The sequence below is a fragment of the Opisthocomus hoazin genome, chromosome 5, assembly GCF_030867145.1.
Source record: "Opisthocomus hoazin isolate bOpiHoa1 chromosome 5, bOpiHoa1.hap1, whole genome shotgun sequence".
NCBI lineage: Eukaryota > Metazoa > Chordata > Aves > Opisthocomiformes > Opisthocomidae > Opisthocomus > Opisthocomus hoazin.
The window spans coordinates 36,141,759-36,165,910 of record NC_134418.1 but is presented as its reverse complement, the minus strand read 5'-3'; the positions used below and the strand labels follow the sequence as shown (position 1 = coordinate 36,165,910).

The following is a 24,152-nucleotide window of genomic DNA, read 5'->3' as shown; positions in this document are numbered from 1 at the left end:
ATCATAGGGGAGTGGAATTACCGAGTCACATTGTGAAGGTAAACATGACGTGGCTTCTGGCAACTTAGCACAGCACTTACCATCTCTGAAAAGTTTCACTGTTATGTTACTTGACATCTACTCTGAACTCAACACAAACTTCTGTTCTTCTCGGACATTTTATCAAATGATTTCTAAGGGCACTTTGACAGAAAGCCTTATCAATGTCTTGTCAATGCCACACTTCTCTCTCATTTCTTATATGCATATATATATATATATATACACACACACACACACATCCGTGTGTTTTTCCTAGTGGAATTTAAGTTGTATTAAGATTCAAAATTACAAGTATTGTGAAGTGGAAAAAAGAGCACAGGGAGACAAGGGTCTGTGGAATAGCTTTTTATGAAGCACTATCAATATGCTAGGACTCTTCTGCCTGGAAAGAAAGGGCTTCGTGAGGCTGTGATACACTCAGAAGGTTACAAATGGCATGGAGAAGGTGAATATGGCATCATTCCAGCACAGAAGCAAAAGGGTATCAAATGAAACAAGGATGTTTGGGATTTAAAACTATAGGAGGAAGTGATTTTTTTCATGCAGTGTGTAACTAAGCTGCAGAAGGCCTGGCCGCAGGATTTTGTGGGTGCCGGGGGCTTCAATCGGTTTGTAGAAGACTTGGACAAACCTGTGGAAGTGTGGTCAGTTAAGTGATGTTAAATGCAAAGACTGAATCTCTAGTTCAGCAAGTCCCTGGAAGCACTGTTTGCTGCGGTCCCAGAGAGTTCTGGGATAAATGTCGTTTAGTGCTTGCCCGGTGCTGACATTATTCCTTAGACACCTGCTTTCAACCCTGTTTAAAGGCAGAGTGAACCTTGTGATTTGACCTCCTGCAACCTACTGCTACATACTGCGGGAATTAAGAAGAATGATTTGGGACTTTTTCCCAGACGTGACAGTTAACTTTGCTTGGTGGTGTTCCCAGCAGGTAAATACTGAAACAAGAACATTGTTGGATGCTCCAAAGATATTGTTTAGGCATTTTGTTAGGATCACACAGACTTTTTTTTTTAAGTGCGATTTTAATTTACCATTACCATTTCTTCATATCTCATAGTAACATTAATACTCAAAGTAGTTTCATGTAGAGAACTCTGTGAAAAGAAATTTGTTTTTGATAGAAAAAGAAGCGTTGCAGGGAAAATGCCTTGACATAAATAGCTGAGGGGGTAGCGCAGCATTGTGGTGGGGGAAGGGGTGGAAAATGTGGTCATTTCCAACTGCCTCCTTTCATTGTGGGATTGGCATCACTTAGGAAAGTAATTTTAACCGTATGGCTGCTTTAATTTCCTGTTCTGTAAATTGGGAACTGCTTACCTTCCCAGCTTAGTGAACAGTGATTTTAGTTGTACTTCAGGCATCTTATGAAAGAGTAGCTGTGGAAGTACCAAAGCATTCTCTGTAGTTTGTGCACCTGAAAAAAAAAAAAAAGGTCGGGGCAGTGTTAGGGATTTAAAATCCATTTAGTACTGAATACCTTCAGAACACAAGCGTTTTGTATTTCCTTATTATACCTTTGGGGAAACTTCTCCAAGTGCGATCACCGGTCTGCTCCACTAGATTCTGCTGTTACTGTCAGACATGAAAGGTGAACCACTCTGTTTCCATTTTGCATTTTGCTCAGTCAGAAAACCAGAAAATAACAAACTTTCCACTAACAGGGCTTACAAATCATTTCTGAAGTGGGTTGCGTTCTTCCGTTATCCACAAGATTTGCCTGTATTCCAATTTGAATGCTTGGTAGGTAATAACGTATTGACCAAAGTCTGCTGAAGATTAATTTGTTTAGTAAAACAGATGAAAAAATATTATTATGGTCTTGAGTAAAACTAATAATACTTACAATGTCCATGCCTTCCAAACATGTGCAATTAAGAAATCTACAAAGGAGAGTTAACTGTTAGATACATATTTTTGTCACCTCATTTCATTTTTTTTGAATCTTTTTACTATAAAGTCAAAGTTTACTTGACAAATGTATTTAAAGATAATTTAGTCAGGGAAACTTACAGGCCTAAATCATTACGAAGCTTCCCTGAAAATAGTAGCGTAGCATGGAAATAATGGATAGATGCATGACAGTTTTATGTAGTAGCTATTTGAAGATACATGCAAGTGCAGTGTTAGATATATTTTTAAGGAGTACCATTAAGGGTGGCAACAATACTTGCAAATTTGATATTTTTACCTACACAATCAGATTCACTGGTATAGATGCTAGCATGCTGAGGATGCAGATAATCCTTTTCCAGCAATAAGATTTGGCAACTTCAATATAAATAAAAACCAATACATCAAAGTCACTATCAAATGCCCCAATCTGCTACTAAATAAATTTGCATGTTATTTGTGACTGTATGGCAGAAACTCTGTTCTTTGTAAAACTGTTATTCATTCAAACGTGAACTCTTTGAGTTACAATATTTCATGTGTGTTTTATTTAGACTTTTGTTTCTGGACCAACTGTTGTTCACTATTAGTTTCTGATAAGCAATAACAACAACTCTGGCAGTGACAATAATAGTGAAGTTCTTAAACTTTAGGCCAAGTAGCTTTTTTAGTGAGGCAGCATTTTTCCAAGTCTTCCAATGAGCCTTCAACAACATTACATCATTTTAAAGTATTGTTATAAATGATCAGTTCATTAAAAAGTACTATTGCCTAAGCAATAATTACATCACTGGCTGTTCAAACTGTCTCTATTTCTGTTAGTTTAGTCTACCTCAGTATTTTCTGTGGTAACTGTTTAAAAAATTCCTTTGTTCAAAAAATAACTTTGCATTTTAAGTTGATCATAGCTTCAACATTATAGGATAGTGACTGTAATGTTAAATGTATTTAAAATACTGGTTTTGTTTCATGTTCCATACAGGTGCATTCTGCTCCCTCTCTTGGGGATGAAGCCCCCACAGCAGAGCCTCTTCCTGCTCGTAGATTCGGTTGACGAGGGCTGTAATGTTTCCGAAGGCGAACAGACTTCTACAAGTTTATCTGGGACAATAGCGGAGCTTTTAGCTGGCCACTTTGAGTTCTTCCCTCCCTGGCTGCTCCTCCTGTGTTCTGCCCGCAAACAGAGTAAAGCTGTTACAAAAATGTTTACAGGTGAGTACAGAGCGTAGGAAGTGTTTGTCACCTGCGCCTGTAACTAGGACGTGGTATTTACAAGACTCAGTGATGGCGGAAACTGTTCATGCTTGCTTAGTTCTAAAAAATGGCAATCGCAAAAAAGGTAATTCTAAAAAACACACATTCCAGTTTACTGAGGACTGTTGGAAGCTTAAATCAGCCAAGTATTTCAGAGATAAATTGTCTTTGCAATACATCTGCAAAGAATATGGCTGCTGAGAGTTTTCCTCTTGCTTTGCTAGTTTTAAAAGACTTTGAAATGTTGTAGGTGATGTGTAAGTACATAAGTATGTCGGCTGCATACACCCATGCCTTACAACCTCAAAAGACGTTTTTTCATCTCCCATGAGAATCTCTCCCCTTATTTTCGGAAAGCTGGGAATAACCTTTGAAGGTGGGGCTTGAGAGGGGAACAATGTAGATGTGGATTCCTGGAGCAGACTTCTGGAAAAGGTTGCACAGTAAAAAAATTCTATACAGCTTCTTGATCCAGACTTTACTGTCATGAGAATGTTTCTTCACTATAATGACATTGTTACTGGAAGTTCTCTGAAATTTAATAAAGGGCAATATCTAGACTGAATTCCAGGCCTGTGTATAAAGCCTGTGTGTTTTAAGGACACAATTACGACAAAAATGTGATTATAGAACATAGACCCATAGGCTTGCTCGTTTCCACAGTGGCAAAAGGTCAGTGAGATAATTGCATTCTGGAATGAAGTACTGTATTAATCAGTGGCAGACATGAAGACTGGTATTTGGGAGTATGTGAGAGCTAAAGGAAACTTTGGGGTAGCTTCACAGGACTTCTTTGGATGTTCATATGGGAATAGTTTTGTCTGAGCTTGGCTGATTAAATACATTGTCGTTGCCAAAAAAACAGGCAAAACTTGCTTCAGAGCAGTTCTGTTTCCTTTCTGTTGAATCATATAGTGTTTCAGACTAGTCCTAAAAAATTGTTGTTGTCTTCTAAGTATATTTCCAGATGGAATTCCTGACAGGAAAAATCAGCAGAACTAATGGATATGCCTTTAAAATTAATTTAATTTGAATGAGTTAATTTCTCATTTCCACAGAGAATTACTTGATGAATAGCATAAAGGAAATTGGCTTGTGATATTATAATCCCATCTTCGCTATGGAAAAGGTACAGCAAAGAAAGAATCCCAAAATAACTGGATACAAATTGAGAAGAAATTTTAGGGTCTGTTTGGAGGAAGTGGTGTGTTTTCCATTATGAATGAAAATTCTGACATTACAGTCAATGCAACAGCTGCCCGCTTAATACAGTGTTGGATGATTTTCCTGTTTACAGTCAGTATTCAAGTTTGTGAAAGGTATAGTGAGGATGTGAGGAGTGTGTCTGAGGCTGCTGTTAACTTCAGATACGTTGCAAGTTTGTGTGGTAAAACTTTAGATAATGTTGATTTGTTTTCTGGTTCTAGCCTGAAATGGATAGACTGTCATTAACACTTCTACTGGGGCAAACTCTGATGCTGCTTTGTGGTATTTGCATGTTTGCTTTTAGCCGAGCCAATTTATAAAGCTATTTAATTGGTGGGCAGGCAGAATTCGTGATCAGCAAGAAGTATTTTTTGCACTCATGTCGGAAGAAATAAAAGTGTGTGCTGCACCCGAGGACACTATTGTACTGAATTTCTAATACTTCCAATTTCCCAGCAAATAAGTGTTTGCAACTGTAACAATAATATAATCACTGTACTTTTTCTTCAAATGTGTTTCTTTAATTTGGAAAAAAAAAAAAAAAAAAGAGTTTAGCTGTAACTTAGTGAGAAAGGTAAGAATCCTTTCAGGGCTATTTTAGGAAAAAGCGTCCTATCTGTAGTTTTTTCTGCTAAAAATTGTAGAGTATGATATAAAGTAGATACTAACCAATATTTTTTTACAATCAGTTTATATAAGTTTGCTCTTAAAATTTTCAGGCAGTGAAAACTTCCTCCAGATATCTTCTGAAATGAGAGCTAAACCTGTTTGTCAGAAAGTGTTACTGATGACTGGGAGCAGGATTGCTGCAGTGGCGTGGTCCTGTCGATGCTTTTTTTGGCATCCAGTAGAGATGAGAGTTCTGCAAGCATCTCCCTAGCCAAAACCAGTGATGACATGGAAGAGGGTGTCCAGTCTTTCTCGTTCACTGTCATCTTGCTGCTGCCAGTGGTGAATACATCATCCCTACCACTCTAAGAATGGGAAAAGGAGGAGGGGTGTTTATTCTGGTCCTTTTTGTTCCTTCACTTTTGTTGGTGACTTATTTATGAAAGTTGAATAGTTGTGCCTGCATCTGCTGCAGCTTGTGTTCTGGGCCCTTCTGTATTCCCAGATTCTCTAGTAGCACAATGTGCTATGGATTTTTCCCCTAACTCAGATTCTCAGCTTTCATTAATTAAAATCAAAACAACAAAAAAAACAACAAATTTGCCTCTTGTGGCTGCAGAGACAACCTCAAAAATATGAACCAAATGTAAAATGATGCCTGCATGAGCCTGCGGTCACCCTCCACAGTGAGCAAAAGCCAGCTAATTGAGTAAAATAGGAGGGGAACAGAAGATAATGCGTGTCCTCCTGCCTTCTCTTCTGTGTGCACTGTCACCAGCTGCCGCAACATGCCTGTTTGTTTTTCTTACAGACTTTTTCCCTAAATTTAACAGTTCTGTCTTGTGTCTGTAATTATCCATGTTGTCTCCCACATCATCATTTGCTATCATTTGACTACAAGTATGGGCAGTCAAACAGCTACATTAAACACAGTCTTTCCAATCTTTGTGTTACAATATTAGATGATGTTTCCTGGTATTTGTAAATAACTGAAAAAGCCTTCTAAACTGAAAGTGGCACACAATATACAATTTTTTTTTATGCTTCAGTTAATTAGCTAATCAAAATGCTTCTTCTAAAATGAGGCTAGATCTTGAAAGCATAGCCGTTGTTCCTACAAAAATAAATTACTTTTTTAAAAATTCATCATATTAGTTTAAAAACTTCAGGCATTTTGAAATCGGGCAATATTATTTAGAAAAGGTTGAGTGAAAAGCGGATAGTTTCTCATTAACAACATAAAGGTGAATAGACAGAAGTGCATATGTACAAATGCTCCATTTATTGGTTTAAAGAGGCCTTTTTTTAATAGGCATTTACTTAATTTCTTCTTTTTTGCTACACACAAAAATTAAATATCTGTGGCATCTGGCTTGATTATACCACTCAATTAAACACTGATATTCTTCATCCAAAGAATTCCCTCTCATGCATGAGGCAGGAGTGCACCGGTGTGGTACAACCCATGCAGATGTCACTTCTCAGGAAGCCATAGCTTCCATAAAGTTAATGTTAGATACCAGAAAGACACTGGAAACTATGATAAAAAGAATCGAAAGTGAACGTGAAAGGTTTCAGTTTAGTCTCAGAGGCAGCTTCAGTTTCATTCACCTACTTGTACATAGGCAAAAGCAAACAATCTGTCATTTATTTTTCACTCTTCCTTTTATCTATCATTCAGTTCTAGACAGCCAGATATTTTTAAGAGCTGATATTTATCCAGACTTATTCTGGATTAGAAATCTTGGGAGCATAAGTCTTTCTCATATTTCTGCTCTTTGCTGGTTCTGGTTTGAATAGATGTGGAGGGTTGTTTTTCTTCTAGCGTTTCCTAAAATGAAAAAATAAGCAAAAATGTGAAACCTCTAGAGAACTACAGTAAAAATCACAGTAAAAAGCCGACTGGCTTGTATGCACCCAGAAAACTCAAACTGTTTGGTAATTGAAGCTACTCAGGTAGTCTTATTACTGAATCGCCAGATCAAATCAGTTGCCAGATTTGGAACTGAATTTCTTCTCATTAACTGCCGTTCCAGAAAATGAACATAATGAGACCACTTCAGAAAAGATTGCTTCAAAAAAAAGAATCAAAGTTGTCCTCTAATTTTTCTTTGCAGGTTGGAATTTATTTGGGTGGTTTCATATTACTCTAAAGTCTTTATGGGAGTTGGATTCTTACTATAAAAGATAATTTTTATATATTTATGTAGCTGTAAAATTTACTTCTAAAGTATTAAAGCTTTGAAAAATTTTATTTGTTGTTTTGGGTTTAAAAATTACTAAGAAGGCTTGGGAAATAAACTGAGAGCTTTTAATTACTGTTTTGTTTCTGGTCATTACCACTTTGAAAACATGATACTAGGGAGTTTCATATTTCCTAGTAAAAAGTGGTATGTGAATTTTGAACTTCTTTGCTTGTAATTAAAGAGGGAAGACTAAATTGTTTTAAATGGAGTGTAAATCTAACTGAATGAACTTCTGTGCAATGACACGGACCAGTGAGAGCAGCAGATTTCAGCCTCAGTGTCTCCTAGCATCTGGGGTAGAAGCAGTGAAATTTCTAACACATAGTATACTGCAAATGCACTAAAAGCTAAGTGTGCTGCTTGAGTTTTCAGGTGCATTTTACTCTGCTGGATACATTACTCTTTTTGAGCAGGTGTGCATAAATGGTTGTAAAAATACCTAATGTGATATATGCTTAGATCAGTAGTGTGAATTATTAATGCTAAAATATTGCCATGGTTTTAGTTATTTAGATTACTTTAAAGTCAGCAATTGAGTTAAATGAAATATATTAAAATGTTTTTAAAACTTTTGTAGTTTAGTTATGTAAGTGTATTTAAAGATATGAAAGTAGAAGGCTATTTTTAAGTATTTACTGGAACCTGCTAGTTAATAGCTTATTTTATATTATTAAAGTCTGACAAGGTTGACATACCATAGAAGTATTTATATAGCCAAGATACTTTTTTTTTTCCCCTTTGAATGACCCTAAATCTTGACAAGAAGTACATTTGGAACTGATTTGTTTACAGAACTGCCAGGAAATTAATAAATCAAGCAAATCCATACTGGAGCTCCTATTGGGTTGAAAGTGATGTGTTGTAAGAAAAATTTTAACAATGCAAAAAGCAGGATTGTGGGACTGGAAGTTCTGTCTACTGCACTCCTCTTTTGCTGAGCTTAAGTAGTTCATGGGAATGCATCTGAAACAAAGTGAGCTTTCTCTAAATGTTTTGGTGCTTCTTGTCCGTGAAAGTGTCTTATTGTATCTGGTAGGGTTGAAAAGCAAGTTTGCAGGATCTTTGTTTGAAAATGTAAAATGACCTCATTTAGATAGATATTTGGGCAAAAAAACACGGCTTTGTTTTCGTCCGTCAAGCTAGTAACAAGAATTTGATATTTGTTAAAAAAAAAAAAAATTCTATCTATAAGGGCTTTTTTGAATTATTTGCTTATTATAGTATGGCATAGTGCAGAGGTTAAAATTAACAGCCCGTTTCTGTTCAAAAGTCGGTTACAGTGGCAGTTTGTTAATCCTAGCCCTTAAACAGCATATCATCCCTGGGATGTGTGAGGATCTGTGTGAGTGTAGTGTGTTTCTTGCTGTGCAAACTTCTCTTCAGATACAATATATAGCATCTCATTAACAAGGAATATTTGGGAATATTGCAAAAAAAAAAAAGCAACTGTTTTTATCTTCTGTGAACATACAGCCAATCCAATTGTTTAAATTGCTTACTTCTGGAATATTCACTGCTCTGAAGTCTTCTGCTGTTTATTTGCTTGGCTGAAGTGCTTAGACATATGATATGTCTCAGGTAAGTACAGACTAGGGCAGTATTTTTAACTCTTACTATGGAACACAGTAATGATACAGCCTCATTTAAAGGGGAGAAGAAAGACACAAACACTTCCTTTTTTGCTTTTTTTGGAGGGCTTGGGGATTTTTTAATCACATCCAAAATGGTTTTGTTCCCTTTCCCACCCATTTTGGGAAGCAAATGAAAATTGGTGTTCAAAGAATGTTGCAAGAAAAGCAAGAGTCTTTTCACAGAATCACAGAATGGTAGCGGTTGGAAGGGACCTCTGTGGGTCATCTAGTCCAACCCTCCTGCCGAAGCAGGGTAACCTACAGCAGGCTGCACAGGACTGCGTCCAGGCAGGTCTTGAATATCTCCAGAGAAGGAGACTCCACAACCTCCCTGGGCAGCCTGTTCCAGTGCTCCATCACCCTCAGAGGGAAGAAGTTCTTCCTCATGTTCAGACGGAACTTCTTGTGCTTCAATTTGTGCCCATTGCCCCTTGTCCTGTCGCTGGGCACTACTGAAAAGAGTCTGGCCCCATCCTCCTGACACCCACCTTTCAGATATTTGTAAGCATTTATAAGGTCCCCTCTCAGCCTTCTCTTCTTCAGGCTGAACAAGCCCAGCTCCCTCAGCCTCTCCTCATAGGAGAGATGTTCCAAGTCCCCTCACCATCCTTGTAGCCCTCCGCTGGACTCTCTTGAAGTGGGGAGCCCAGAACTGGGCACAGTACTCCAGATGGGTCCTCACTGGGGCAGTGTAGAGGGAAAGGAGAACCTCCCTCGACCTGCTGGCCACACTCCTCCTAATGCACCCCAGGATGCCATTGGCCTTCTTGGCAGCCAGGGCACACTGCTGGCTCATGGTTAACCTGTCGACCACCAGGACACCCAGGTCCCTCTCCACAGAGCTGCTCTCCAGCACCCCAGGCCTGCACTGATGCATGGGGTTGTTCCTCCCCAGGTGCAGGACCCTGCACTTGCCCTTCTTGAACCTCATCAGGTTCCTCTTTGCCCAACTTTCCAGCCTGTCCAGGTCACGCTGAATGGCAGCACAGCCTTCTGGTGTATCTACCACACCTCCCAGTTTGGTGTCATCAGCAAACTTGCTGAGGGTACATTCTAACTCTTCATCCAGGCCATTGATGGAGAAGTTAAACAAGACTGGGCCCAGTACTGACCCCTGGGGGACACCACTAGTTACTGGCCTCCAACTAGACTCAGCGCTGCTGATGACAACCCTCTGAGTTCTGCCATTCAGCCAGTTCTCAATCCATCTCACTGACCACTCATCCAGCCCACATTTCCTGAGCTTCCCTAGGAGGATGTTATGGGAGACTGTGTCGAAAGCCTTGCTGAAGTCTAGGTAGACACAACATCCACGGCTCTCCCCTCATCTACCCAGCCAGTCATGTTTGGTTTTTTTTTTTGCGTTTGAAACACACATACAGGGACTGAGACGCTTAACCAGTTATCACTCTGCAAGTTTTCATGTGAAGGCTGGGAGTCGGAGGAGGTGAAATGTAGTCATTAACCAGTCAACACTAAAATTAGCTGAAATCTCAGGATTGCTGTCATGTGACTCAGTCGGGGTCTTTCTTGTTGGGGGGAATGAAATTGACTACTGTAAAAATTGAAAAAATGCTGGAGTAATTTAGAAATAAAAGTGACTTGTATATGCAGGTATATATCGGAAGGAAGGATGTGGGTGTGGGATTTATGTGAGAGATTGGGTATGTTGTGAGCAGAGTCACTTATAACTAAACACGTTGAGGAGGAGTTTGCAGAGCTCTTTACCTGTTCGCATTCGGCCAAGTGAGAGGTACAGATCTGACTAGGCGAAGCAGAGAGGTTCAAAGACCTGAGAGGTGAGTGAATGCCGTGGTTGCATTTGCTCTGAATTGAGCAAAACAGAGCTGGTCGCTGCACACGAGACAACCGAAGGGATGCCTGTGTCTGATTACAGCTATGTGTATGCATACAACTGTGAATGCATGCACCAAACAGTGCCCTGTTTTTAATGCCACTGTTCACTTCTGTATCTTCTGCACAATCATAACCTAGAAACAGCCTTTCACTTGAAGTGGAAGTGTCAGGTCTGTAAAATCGCAGGGCACTGTCTGTTCTTACTCATCAAAGTTTCTTTTTTGACTTACGTGCAAGAATTAAGGGCTTTACAAAGTTATATACAGAATATTTTAATCAAATACATACTAAATAGGTGAATTATGCCATTCTGCAGGTCATGTTAGGACATTACTTGAAGTTGTGGCAAATTGTGGATAAGGATGGTTCTGTGTTTCTTTTGAGAAAAAAAAAAAAGGTCTCTGTGGAATGGAGAAAAATTATTTGGTTTTCTGCCTTCTGGCCTTCTCATTCAGAAAGCTTCAAGGAGACAATCTTATTGGTGTAGTCTTAGCCTGAGAAATGACTGTGCAGAAGTGTCCTATCCAGTGACTTTATTTTGGGGAGAAGCATGATTTTATTTTGGGTATTCTATTGATTTATTCCTGTTAGATTTTAATGCTAACATTATTAATAAAGGAATCAGAAATATCTTAGTAACACCACCATAGTTTGTCTCTCAGTTCTAATCTGTTGTCTTTGTACAATGGTTATGGAGACTAAGCAATTAACAGAGTGAGCTTAATGTGATATTCAGAACCTCTGCTGAAGGTACTGGGGAACAAAAAACACAGCTCTTATCAGACTCAATTTTCAGTCAGGACAAGCTCATAGACTGAGCAGTTTGATCCGCAGAATGTTTAAATACAATAAAAATGTAGATCTGAAAATAACATTCTCCAGAGTCTCACTTAATATTATTTGCTCCATGGAGATGCGTCCAAAATTGCATTGGATGCGTTGTGCTATGATTGCTTTTCCTTTCATATAATTTGGAGGTTAGTAACTGCCTTGGTTTGAAGAGCAAAGTTGGGGGCTTCTTATGACTGGCTCAGCTGACTGTAAGGAAATGTGTGCAGTCTGCTACACTGGAGGAAGAGTTTACAGCCTGTCCCTGGAGAAGTGAGGGACAGTTCTGGCCTAAAACACAGTAGTTGAACCTGCTGTGTCTATGGCCTCTGCAGTTTTCTTATAGCTTCCAGAAAAGTAGCGTTCAAACAATGTAATGTGTTGTTGATCAAAGAGGGTAGGTCTTCATCAAATGCTTGACTTGGCACTACCAAAGCGAATGTTTTAAATGACGGAGGGAGCCATGTAGTCCACAAAACTGTATCTTCATTCCACCTCATTCGTGGGGGCCTTCTGGCCACTGAGGTTGCCCTAGGGACTTCTTCGCACGTGCTGCTGAGAACAGCATTCTTTGCTTTGGGGGGGCATACATGTACGCATGTAGGGAGGAGATGTACACAGTATGCAGGTATGAAATAATTTTCCTTTTTCCTCCAAAGAGTAAACCACTTGGAAAAAGAATGAGATCATATGACTATGAGAACCTGATTCCTTATCCAGTGAGTCACCTACCAAAGAACAGGGATGTTTATCTAAATCTCAGTCCTTACTTGAAAAAAGTAGGTGATTTTTCAGTGCACAGAGGTGTAAAGATACTTAAAACTATTCTTGAGTGTCTCCTGTACCAGAAAAGCTTTTAGAAGAAACTAATGTAATCAAGTTAGTGATTTATGTACGTTTCATCGTGCATATGCACCAGGTGTGAATAACCTCTTCTGTAATTATATTAATATAATAGTTGCCTTAATCTAAATAGCTGAAAATTATTTTGAATTCCATTGTTAACCACATTGGATAAGGGATTATACCTTTAATAATATAATAACACTTAATAACCTTATTTTGGTTGCTGTTCTGATGGTTTTGCTTAGGTGTTTAGTATTGTCCAAGGTAGACACACAAGGCGTGATTCAAAGTGATTTTTAAAATTTTCTGCCTTAGTAGCATGTATTACTTCTTATAGTAGATTATGATAAAAATGTGTGTATTATCAAAGATCTCTGCTATTATTATTAATTTACATTCACTATTTGTATGCATGCAATATATTATTGTGGGTATTCCCTACCCAGAAATGTCTGTGTCCTTTTTTTTTTTTTTTTAAACATTTGAGTTAAGTGAAACTAGGTCAGAAATAATGATAACTTTCTTCCCTTTTAATAGGTTTTCGAAAAATAAGTCTGGATGATCTACGAAAGGCTTATATTGTGAAAGATGTGCAACAATACATTCTGCATCGTTTAGATCAGGAAGAAGCACTGAGGCAACATCTCACAAAAGAAACTGCAGAAATGCTGAATCAGCTTCACATCAAAAGCAGCGGTTGCTTTTTGTATCTGGAACGTGTCCTAGATGGAGTTGTGGAGAATTTTATTATGTTACGAGAGATCCGTGATATTCCGGGAACGTTAAATGGCCTATACCTTTGGCTGTGTCAGAGACTTTTTGTGAGAAAACAATTTGCAAAAGTCCAGCCTATTCTTAATGTAATTCTTGCAGCCTGTAGGCCGTTAACCACAACTGAATTGTATCACGCGGTGTGGACCAAAAACATGACGTTGACGATGGAAGACTTTCAACGCAAATTGGATGTCCTGTCAAAAGTCCTTGTTGATGGACTTGGAAATACAAAAATCTTGTTTCATTACAGTTTTGCAGAATGGTTGCTAGATGTAAAGCACTGTACGCAGAAATACTTGTGTAATGCAGCTGAGGGACACAGAATGCTGGCGATGAGTTACACTTGCCGAGCAAAGGATTTAACACCATTGGAAGCTCAAGAGTTTGCATTGCATCTAATTAATTCAAATTTACAGTTAGAGACTTCAGAGCTGGCTTTGTGGATGATATGGAACGGCACACCTGTCAAAGACTCCCTGTCAACCTTAATTCCTAAAGAACAAGAAGTGTTACAGCTACTGGTAAAAGCTGGTGCTCACGTCAACAGTGAAGATGACCGCACGTCTTGCATTGTTCGTCAGGCTCTGGAGAGAGAAGATTCCATTCGCACCTTGTTAGACAACGGAGCATCAGTGAACCAGTGCGATTCCAATGGGAGAACGCTCTTGGCCAATGCAGCGTACAGTGGCAATCTCGATGTCGTTAATTTACTGGTTTCAAGGGGGGCAGATTTAGAGATAGAAGATGCTCATGGGCAAACGGCACTTACCTTGGCTGCTCGGCAGGGACATACGAAGGTTGTCAATTGCTTGATCGGATGTGGGGCTAATGTTAATCACACTGATCACGATGGCTGGACGGCATTGCGATCTGCAGCGTGGGGCGGGCACACAGAGGTGGTTTCTGCGCTGCTTTATGCTGGAGTCAAAGTGGACTGTGCAGATGCTGATAGTCGAACAGCGCTGAGAGCAGCAGCTTGGGGAGGACATGAAGATATTGTGCTGAATCTGCTTCAACATGGTGCTGAGGTTAATAAAGCTGATAATGAGGGCAGAACAGCTCTGATTGCAGCCGCATACATGGGGCACAAAGAAATTGTGGAACACCTGCTGGACCATGGTGCAGAGGTAAACCATGAGGATGTGGATGGAAGGACTGCACTGTCTGTCGCTGCGCTTTGTGTACCAGCTAGTAAGGGACATGCCTCCGTGGTTAGTCTTCTGATTGACCGTGGTGCTGAAGTTGACCATTGTGATAAAGATGGCATGACTCCACTGCTGGTAGCTGCTTATGAAGGACATGTAGATGTTGTTGATCTACTTCTGGAAGGAGGAGCTGATGTCGATCACACAGACAACAATGGTCGTACACCACTTCTGGCAGCAGCCTCTATGGGCCATGCTTCAGTTGTAAATACTCTCTTATTTTGGGGTGCAGCTGTTGATAGCATTGATAGTGAAGGGAGAACAGTTCTGAGCATAGCCTCTGCACAAGGAAATGTTGAAGTAGTACGGACTCTGCTGGACAGGGGGCTAGATGAAAATCATAGAGATGATGCAGGCTGGACACCTTTGCATATGGCAGCTTTTGAAGGTCACAGGTTGATCTGTGAAGCTCTTATAGAACAAGGTGCTAGAACAAATGAAATTGATAATGATGGACGCATACCTTTCATACTAGCTGCGCAAGAAGGTCACTATGATTGTGTGCAGATATTGCTGGAAAATAAATCCAACGTCGATCAGAGGGGCTATGATGGGAGAAACGCTCTCCGGGTTGCTGCATTAGAAGGTCACAGAGATATAGTTGAACTACTGCTCAGCCATGGAGCGGATGTAAATTACAAAGATGCTGATGGCCGGCCAACACTTTATATCTTAGCATTAGAAAACCAGCTTACGATGGCTGAGTATTTTTTAGAAAATGGTGCAAACGTAGAAGCAAGTGATGCTGAAGGAAGAACGGCACTCCATGTTTCCTGCTGGCAGGGCCATTTGGAGATGGTACAGGTGCTGATAACATACCATGCTGATGTGAATGCTGCAGATAATGAGAAGAGATCTGCTTTGCAGTCTGCTGCATGGCAAGGTCATGTGAAGGTAGTGCAGCTTCTCATTGAGCATGGAGCTCTGGTTGACCATACGTGTAATCAAGGTGCTACTGGACTCTGCATTGCAGCCCAAGAAGGGCACATTGACGTTGTCCAGATATTACTGGAGCATGGTGCTGATCCAAATCACGCCGACCAGTTTGGACGCACTGCTATGCGTGTTGCAGCTAAAAATGGACACTCTCAGATTATTAAATTACTGGAAAAATATGGTGCATCTACTCTGAATGGTTGCACTCCATCACCAGTCCACACAATGGAGCAAAAACCCTTACAGTCAGTCTCCTCTAAAATGCAGTCATTAACAATGAAGTCGAATAGTTCAGGGAGTACTGGTGGAGATATGCAGCCTAGTATACGTGGCTTGTCTAATGGGCCTGCTCATGCCTTCAGTTCTCCTTCAGAGTCGCCTGATTCTACGGTTGACCGTCAGAAGTCATCTTTATCAAATAATTCCCTGAAAAGTTCCAAAAATTCTTCTCTCCGCACTACATCATCGACTGCAACTGCTCAGACAGTGCCCATTGATAGTTTCCATAGCCTGTCATTCACAGAGCAAATACAGCAACATTCCCTGCCACGCAGCAGAAGTAGGCAGTCTATTGTTTCTCCTTCTTCCACAACCCCTTCCCTAAGTCAAAATCATAATTCCCCAAGTAGTGAGTTTGAATGGAGCCAAGTAAAACCTAGTTTGAAATCAACTAAAGCTAACAAAGGGGGGAAAACGGACAACTCCAGCAAATCTGGGTCAGCTGGAAAAAAAATAAAGCAAAGTAGTTCCTCCCAACCAAAAGTGTTAGAGTATGAAATGACTCAGTTTGACAAACGAGTACCTATTGCCAAATCTGGGACAAGTGTGCCACTTAAGTCAGTGCCGGGAGAGCCACAGTGCAAAATTTTGGTCCCGCCAGCTCACCAAGAAGTTGGTCGATCTCAGCAACAGTTCCTAATTCACCAACAGAGTGGAGAACAGAAGAAGAGAAATGGAATTATGACGAATCCAAATTACCATCTTCAGAGCAATCAGGTTTTTCTCGGTAGGGTTTCTGTCCCACGAACAGTGCAGGATAGAGGGCATCAGGAAGTATTGGAAGGCTATCCTCCCGCAGAGACAGAACTCAGCCTTAAGCAAGCCTTAAAACTTCAGATTGAAGGTAGCGACCCAAGTTTCAACTACAAGAAGGAAACACCATTGTAAAAGGTAACTCATCTAGTAGCAAAGGAAGCAAATGCATGTATTTTATCATGTGCATTTTAAATACGCTAAAATTACGTTTCATTTTCGTTTATCATCATAATTGCTTTCTTAATGAAAACCATGAACGTTAAAACCTTAACCTGGCAAGTAGTAGTTTTGCTGTTTAAAAACATCAACCGTAGAGGAATAGGATTGCCATCATATTTTCTGTTGATTTCTGGTTGCTTAAATCGTACCCCACTGTCTTCAATATGTGACTGAGTAAAACATCAGGTTTCATGTAGGATTGATTTGGAATTTTATTTTTGAACATAAGGACAGCTGGAAATTTTAATGTGTGATATTTTCAGATAAAGTAATCGTTTCATTATTTACAGAAATGCTTTTCAGGAAGCTTCTGAAGATCCTTGTAAGTTACAGGCAACCACTTTTGTGAATTTGGGTTTTAAATGTAAAATCTCAGTAGCATAATTATCTACAGATTAAAAGGTTAAAATACTACACTAAAACTTTGATTTTATACTGCTGTTACTGTGAAGGTAACCCTCCTATAAAAGAGATGGCATTCCTCAGGGCAAGATTAGAATCTGTGTTGTGGTACCAATCTTCTGACCATTCTGTATTTCTTAATGAGTGGAGTTCATTTAGATTTCTCTCTTTCTCTCCCATACTGAATTTTAACCTGAAAAAGGAATTTTGTGTAGCTTTTTCAGACCTGAAATGTCAGTGAGCCAGCTAAAATAGAACTATTTTTCACCCTTTTCCTTAGGAAGTTAATCTTTTTTAGGGTATTGGGAAGGTGTTAATAATTGATATATTTTCTATTTGAATTTCAAAGAAGCAGCATTTTAATGAAATGTATGCACATCTCGTATTGCTTATTAGCGTACTTTTGAAGACGTATTTTTTGTTTGTGTAAATGCCACATTTTTGACAGATCAGACTGCAGCTACTTGCCACAAGAATGTTCCCGCTAGCTGGCTCGGTTCTGCTGCAAATCATCAAAGACTGCAGGTTTCCAGAACAATTGCAGAATCCACAAATGCGAGGTTTTCAGCTGTGAAAAACACATAGACAGGGTTTTTCCCAAAATGTCCTGGGAATGGATTTCACTTTAAGAGAATGCATCTCTCTAGATGTAGTTGAGGTCTCTTGTGAATTGCAGAGTGTTAGAATATTGTGCAGGACTCCCAAGGTGTTTCCTTGGGGTTGGCATTTTGATTAAATTAAAATATTTGAAACAATACAGTGTTTCAAAAAGCTATGTACTAGAGCCTGCACATTTGTAAAATGCAAATGTTGGCAAAGGGTCAGATGAGCTATGGGGCAGGCAGAAGTGAAGAGGCAGGGCAACAGGAGCAGGCATAGAGAGGAATAAGCAGGTGAGAGATAATCTTCATAAAAGTCAGAAGGACTTTAGATTCCGACAGTTCTACATCATGTCCAAAGAGGATTTACATTTGTTTCTAATTTTTTTCCTGCCTCCATAAAACATATTAAAATGTATAATTAAGAATTGTATTTCCTAACTCTTCTGTAGCTGTTCAGTGCTTGCTTTCATGTTACACTTTATTGTAAATAAATTGTATTGTTCTGATCTAGGATGTATTGATTTAACCTGACATCAAAAGACTAGTTTTGATGAATTTTCCATCTTTGATTTTGAAATATAAGCAAAGCATGTCAAAAAATTTGAACATTCCACATATAATTTTAAAATTAAAATTGGGCTTTGCCTTATCTGGAACAAATACTGCTTTATTAAAAATTGGGGGGTTTTCTCTGTGAAGTACGTGGTTATTTATGCAAGTGGCTAAGCATATGAGGTGTTGAATAACTAAATAGTTCCTTTTGCTTTCTTTTTAACATTTTTTCATAGCTTCATTTTAAATATGGAAGTTCAAAACAGTTTTGTGTGGATTATGAATTGCTTGGTGCAGGCTATAATTTACCTCCTCATTTGCCAAGTCTCAAGCACAAAACCAGTATTTTCCCTGACCAGTGAATCAATTAGTCACTGGTGGAGGATCGCATCAGAAATACTCTGCCCGAGCACCTGAGGAATGGCTTTCCTTCCCTGGCTGCTGCTTCCAAGCGCTCTTTGGGAAGCTCCCCTGCCGTGGGTGCCTTGTAGCTGCTTTGGATGGCAGCGAGTACAGGAAATCAATCGTGGGATTTGAGTCAGGCAGGAAATACTTTCCTTCATTGGTGGGTTGTTGGCGTGCTTTTAACTTTAATTAGAAATGATACAGCGCTCTTTCTGACAACACTGTGTTACTGAGTATTTCAAAACTTAATGTTTTGTTTTGTACTTTTAGGCCAATTCCATGATGCTATGAACAGAAGCGCTTCTGCTCCAAATGATTTATCAGCTGGCTGGGATGAAAGCGTACGATGCTTCTTTAGTCCACCTAGAAATTCAAGAATGTGATTACTGCAGTACAGTTACCTTAATTACTGTAACGTGCCTACATTTTCAGGCTGCCTTCTCAGTATAACCCTTTGTGCTTCAAAAATTTATTTTGTGTACTTTGGATTTAATACACAGAATGAGCACTTTTTTAACTTGCAGAAAGATAAATGCTGTATTTCCCTGACAACAGCTGAAAATTACCATCAGGAATTCTGATTTCCTATTCTAGAATGCTTGGTAGAGGTGCATGTGCCACAGTGAACTGCATATGGAAAGGCAATGCTTTTTGTATTTATGTTCCTGTGGCTAAAGAAAATAAGCAAACAGGTTGTCACATTTGGTTGTTGTAATGTATGGTCAGTTCCCCCTGTACTTCAATAAGTTCTCTCCAGAAATACAAGTCTTGTAACAGTATTTTATAAATACTGTACTTGTGTGTTCTGTCTGTGTCATAGCTGTTCAGTGGTAGCAAAGGAGTCGGACTGCAACCATCTGCAGAATCTTTGGGATTTTTAAGAGACAGAATCCCCTATGTGGTACTACAGCACCAAATCTGGACGGCAGACTGTGACCACTGAATGCAATAGGCAAATTTGCTCTTGGACGCCTGATCTTCAATAGCTTCCATTATTGTTACGGTAATGAGGTAACGGAATATGGGTATGTTTTAGGTGCTAAAGTGAAAGGTCTGATCCTGCTTTCATGTATATTTTTATACATTAGAAACAGCTCTTTCTGTTTTCCATGGCAAAGGACTGTACTGAGAACATCAGTAAAACAAACCATGGAAAATGCAGAAGCTTTGTTAAAGAGGCTGAGAGAATATACAGTGAGAGTACAATGGAGAAGCAAGGGGTTAGTGATACCGTTGTCTGGGGAGTACAGAGACTGCTGAGTTAGCCCTGTCCTGAGACAATAACTCTTTAAAGCACAAACTTGTATGAATGTGGCTACTGCTTTAGATGGATTAGGTAGAGCCAGCGTGCGTGTACCTGTACCTGGAGCATGGTTAATCAGCAACCTGGAGAGTTCATCTACGGCTAATGGAAAGCTGGTTCCCCACTCTTACAGCAGAAGAATTTTACTTATATGAAAGAGAGCAAAATCAAGGCCATTGTTTTGAAAGTGAACAGTATGAATTTTTGCTTTGAATGTGCACAGCTCTGTGAGTGATAAAATGAAATAAGTGGGTTATTTTCTCCTAAAAATGCAAGCTATATTCTGCTATTCACCATTACACAGCCTTGCTCTTTAGAAAATAAGCCTATTTTTGTATGTGAGTATTTCTTCTAAAGGCTTAGGATTCATCTTTTTCATACTCTAATTCTGATCATTCCACAAATAAGATGATAGAAAGCTGAGGTTATTTTTCATAGAGGATTAATCAGATGTATGGCTATCCTTAAACTTTGATAAATGGCCCCTGGATGTATATGTAGTGCATATTCTGAGGCACTAAAGGGCTCCGTGTTTTGTTATTAACAATCATCAAAACTTTTTTAATATCTTACACCTCCGTTCTGATTTGCTTGTTACTAAATGTAAAAATAATCTTTTATAGCCAGGCATTCAGCATATAGTAAAATTAGATGTTAAAAGTGGACACACAGCAGTATGGATTATTCTGTTTCATGTATTGAATTTCTTGTCCCTGTGGGACAATTATAAAATAAACGAAACAGGAGTCTGGCAGAATGACCTTAGGAGGGTTGGTGGCTCAGTAAAGAGAGAGTACCAAAATGTTCTCAGCAGACTTGTTCCAAACCTAAAGTATAGTACATTTGCAATACTGTGCAAGAGTACAACTGTTCTTAGTAATTAGATGTATGTTTTGTTCTCTAGAAAGGGGTCACTGAATGTCGACATTTTTCTACTGACCTTGACTGTCATGGGATTATATTTATTTAATTTTATTGTTGTTATTAATTGCACCTTGTGGACAGAGGACATAAAAATATGGCCAGTTTCACAAGGGCCCACGACTTACAGGTAGCCTGATGGCTTTTGTGTGAATAGTATCTACATTTGAAACGGTGGGGAAACCTCATGTCCAAATCAGCAGAAAGTAGACGTGCTGAAAATGTTTTCAGAATTGACAGTTCTTACAAATTTTTAATATCACTTTGGAACAGAGCATGAATTGCTTTCAGACATCTACTTTCTCAGAAGGTCTGTGTAATTCCACATTACTGTTGTGTGTGATTTTTAATATCATCATTTGTGAGGGTTTTGCGTACAAACAGAAGTTGCTGTTCCCCCTGTTGTTTGCTCTGTTCTGCTCTGCTCTTTCACGTCTGTACAGTCGCAGTGAATGGAATTGCATAGCTGTGACTCAGCACAGTTTCTTCTTGCAGTGTAATGGTTCTCACAACCTAAAAACCCTGAATAAAACATAAATCCTGTTTCTCTTCATCCCATTTCACTGGTCCTTCCAAAGTCATCTCCACAAGACGTCTACAGTTCTTGGTAGGAGAGCTGGCGAAAAGACTTTTGTGGACACTAGTATCAATACTGTATGCATGTGGAAAAACTCTTCAAAAGAGAAATGCATTAAGAGATACAGAGGCACAATTGATGCATTTTTGTCTTCTCTGTGATCAGTATTGAGAACATTACCGTTTGTTTAAAAATAAAAAGGTATTTTCCCTCATCAGTTACTCTGCTATGCAAATGTCTGTTATGCTTAATATTCCCCATCTGAACTCCGCAGTTAACTTGGTTTGCAGATAGTTTTTCCTGGAGTGGGTTGTAAATAGCCTTTAATGTACATTGAATGAATTTCACATTGTAAAATTTTTATTTTATTCCTTGTATTATATTAAGAAAAAATCCCTGTGTATATGAAAGTGCATAATAAATATATTTGCTTTTCAGCAGACATCTAACTGTTTTAATTTTACTACCTCGTTTCCTGGGACATCTCAGGAAAAGGTTATTAGACTTGATTAACGTTGATGTAGTACTTAGTGAAACACGATGTATGTGTCCAGTAGGCAGTCTGGGCTAGCAAAACTCTGACCCCGACGTTAATTCCTATGACCCTGCTTGTCCCTCATCTGACCTTTTTCACATTAATCTGAGTTAACCCTGAGCATTTGCAGGGGAAAATTCGCTGCATGTTCTTCTGTTTAAAATTACCATTGTATACCATATATACCAGGAGGACAGATAAATTCAATATTTCAATTGCTCTAAGTTCTTTATCACTTCAGGTGGTATTTGTTAATTGTCTCTTTGATCTCTGTGTTTCTCTGTAGTATTCTCTAAGCAAAAGCTTGCTTACTGATGGTGGCTACTCATTTTTCTTCAACTTGTTATTGAAAAAAGTAGGAGAGAGAAGTTTTCCAGTCATTGCAATAATCTCATTTGTCCCTGTGATCTTGTCTCACTTCTGCTTTAGATGATGTAGCCATTTTGATTTCTCTGCAGAGACTTGTTGAGTGTGAAGGAAGAGTTTGGCTGTGCCTTCTGCAAATGATGATTCAGGTTTACCTCCATGTGTTCTGGTTCACACTGCTTCCAGCTATTGGTGCTCATGCGTCGACTGATTTGTAAGATTAGGAGATTGACAAAACTGTCAGTAACTGTTGACTTTTCTGTATATTTTTGTGGTTTCTCACAATAATTATTGACCCTCTTTTGTTAAGTTCTTTATGTCTGAAATAACAAAGTATGAGATGCATTAGTTCAATGGCTATTTTTTATTGAGGCAGAGAATCATTTTCACTGAATTAATCTTTGAACAAGTTTTATATTACGTTCCAGAGACACACATTTTCTTCACATGATCACTGTAATAATACTTAAATAAAATTATTCAACACCTGATTTTAATCTCTTATTCTATGGAATATAAATAATCACGTTGAATAATGCTTCCCATCTTCTGTGTGATCATTACAACAATTTGGAATGTGTATTAGATGTGTTTTCCGAAAGAAAGCTGGGACCAGTTGGCATAGTGAACTAAAGCTTTTCAGTTGGAGACCCTTTGAGAGACAGCAATGAGAGTTTGGCATTGATCTAAATCCTAATCGTTTTACGCTACAAAGAGTCACAGAAATAGGGAATGGGGCTGAGAAATCTACTTAGCAAATCATTTTATTAAAGAAGTCTCCAAATTCATATGTAGGTAATATAAACAAATTGACCTTTTAAATGAAAATCTAATTTGCTGATGTCCCAGAAAGACCTACTGTTGTCACTTGCGTTCTTGTAAGTTTGTATTAGACCAGCCAAGTTGCAGAGAGCTACAATTGCAGGTAGATTTTAAGCTAGAAAAAAAAAACCAAAAAACTTCTGCTGGATTCCTGTGATAAAATCTTGCATCTTCAGGAATTTAGTTTGCATCCTGTAACCGTTTCTGATGGATTAAGAATACATTAAAGGATTTTGTGGTTTGGTTTGGGACCTTTTTTCTATCTCTGTGCCTCATTAGTTCATGTTAGACCTCCCAGTCTCTTCTGTAGTTGCCTTTTGGGGCTTGCTCCAGCGCTTGCCTGTGTGACTGCCAAAGCTACAGTAGTTTTCAGCCATTGCTCTTGTGTATGCTGGAAAAACCGGGGATGGGGAGGATGATGCGGGGAACAGCTATGCCAGATACAGCTAATTAGAAAAATAATTGCCCCTTCTTCAAAGCTGGAAGGTTTAAAGCAGTTGTGTCTGGTTTAACAGCTCATTTCAGCTGAAGCAGTAATTCAGGCTGTACATCCGAGTTGCTAGCAGCCCACTGGCAGCAGGGCGTTGGGTCTCAGCCAGAGGGGCAGCAACCCAGTGCCACTGGGTATATTGGGCAGGTGGGTGTTTCACGTTATTGTTGATCTTTGCTGAAGGTCTGTGTTTATTCAGAGCACAATCTGCAGTTTCTGGGGGGAAAAATCCTTCGTGAGAAACTTTTTGGAGAAAATGGTTTTACAAAGAAGCAGTATGCAACTTGGTTGATTAGCCTGTTTGAGGGGACTAAAATCTTTGGCTTCCAAGTATATAACTGCATTCAGAATTGTGCTTATTACATGTTAGTCTGCTACAGAGCTTCTTCTGTTTTACTTACTGTTGGTCTATGTTAAATAGGCCACGTTCCAGAAACCCTTGTCCCAGTCTGTTTACTATTCCTAAATTTGATTATTATATTGTTTTTTAAATGATGATAGGTCACAGAGTTAAGATGAGAAGTCTGACTCGCATAATGTGGGCAAGCTGCTGCCCTTAAACAGTGGTTTTCCAGCTGTGGTCTGCAAAACCCTCA

At 39.1% G+C, this 24,152-nt stretch overlaps 1 protein-coding gene across 1 annotated transcript in view; it reads left to right on the top strand.

Moving 5' to 3' along the window:
* The window catches only part of ANKRD50 (ankyrin repeat domain containing 50), a 52,151-nt gene extending 29,262 nt beyond the window's left edge, over window positions 1–22,889 (top strand). Inside the window, exons 3-5 of the mRNA XM_075420947.1 lie at window positions 2,918–3,147; window positions 12,950–16,497; window positions 18,813–22,889. Coding sequence (XP_075277062.1) covers window positions 2,918–3,147; window positions 12,950–16,494 — 3,775 coding nt within the window. The 3' untranslated portion in view covers window positions 16,495–16,497; window positions 18,813–22,889. The remainder of the gene's footprint in view (window positions 1–2,917; window positions 3,148–12,949; window positions 16,498–18,812) is intronic.
* Window positions 22,890–24,152: the final 1,263 nt, after the last annotated feature.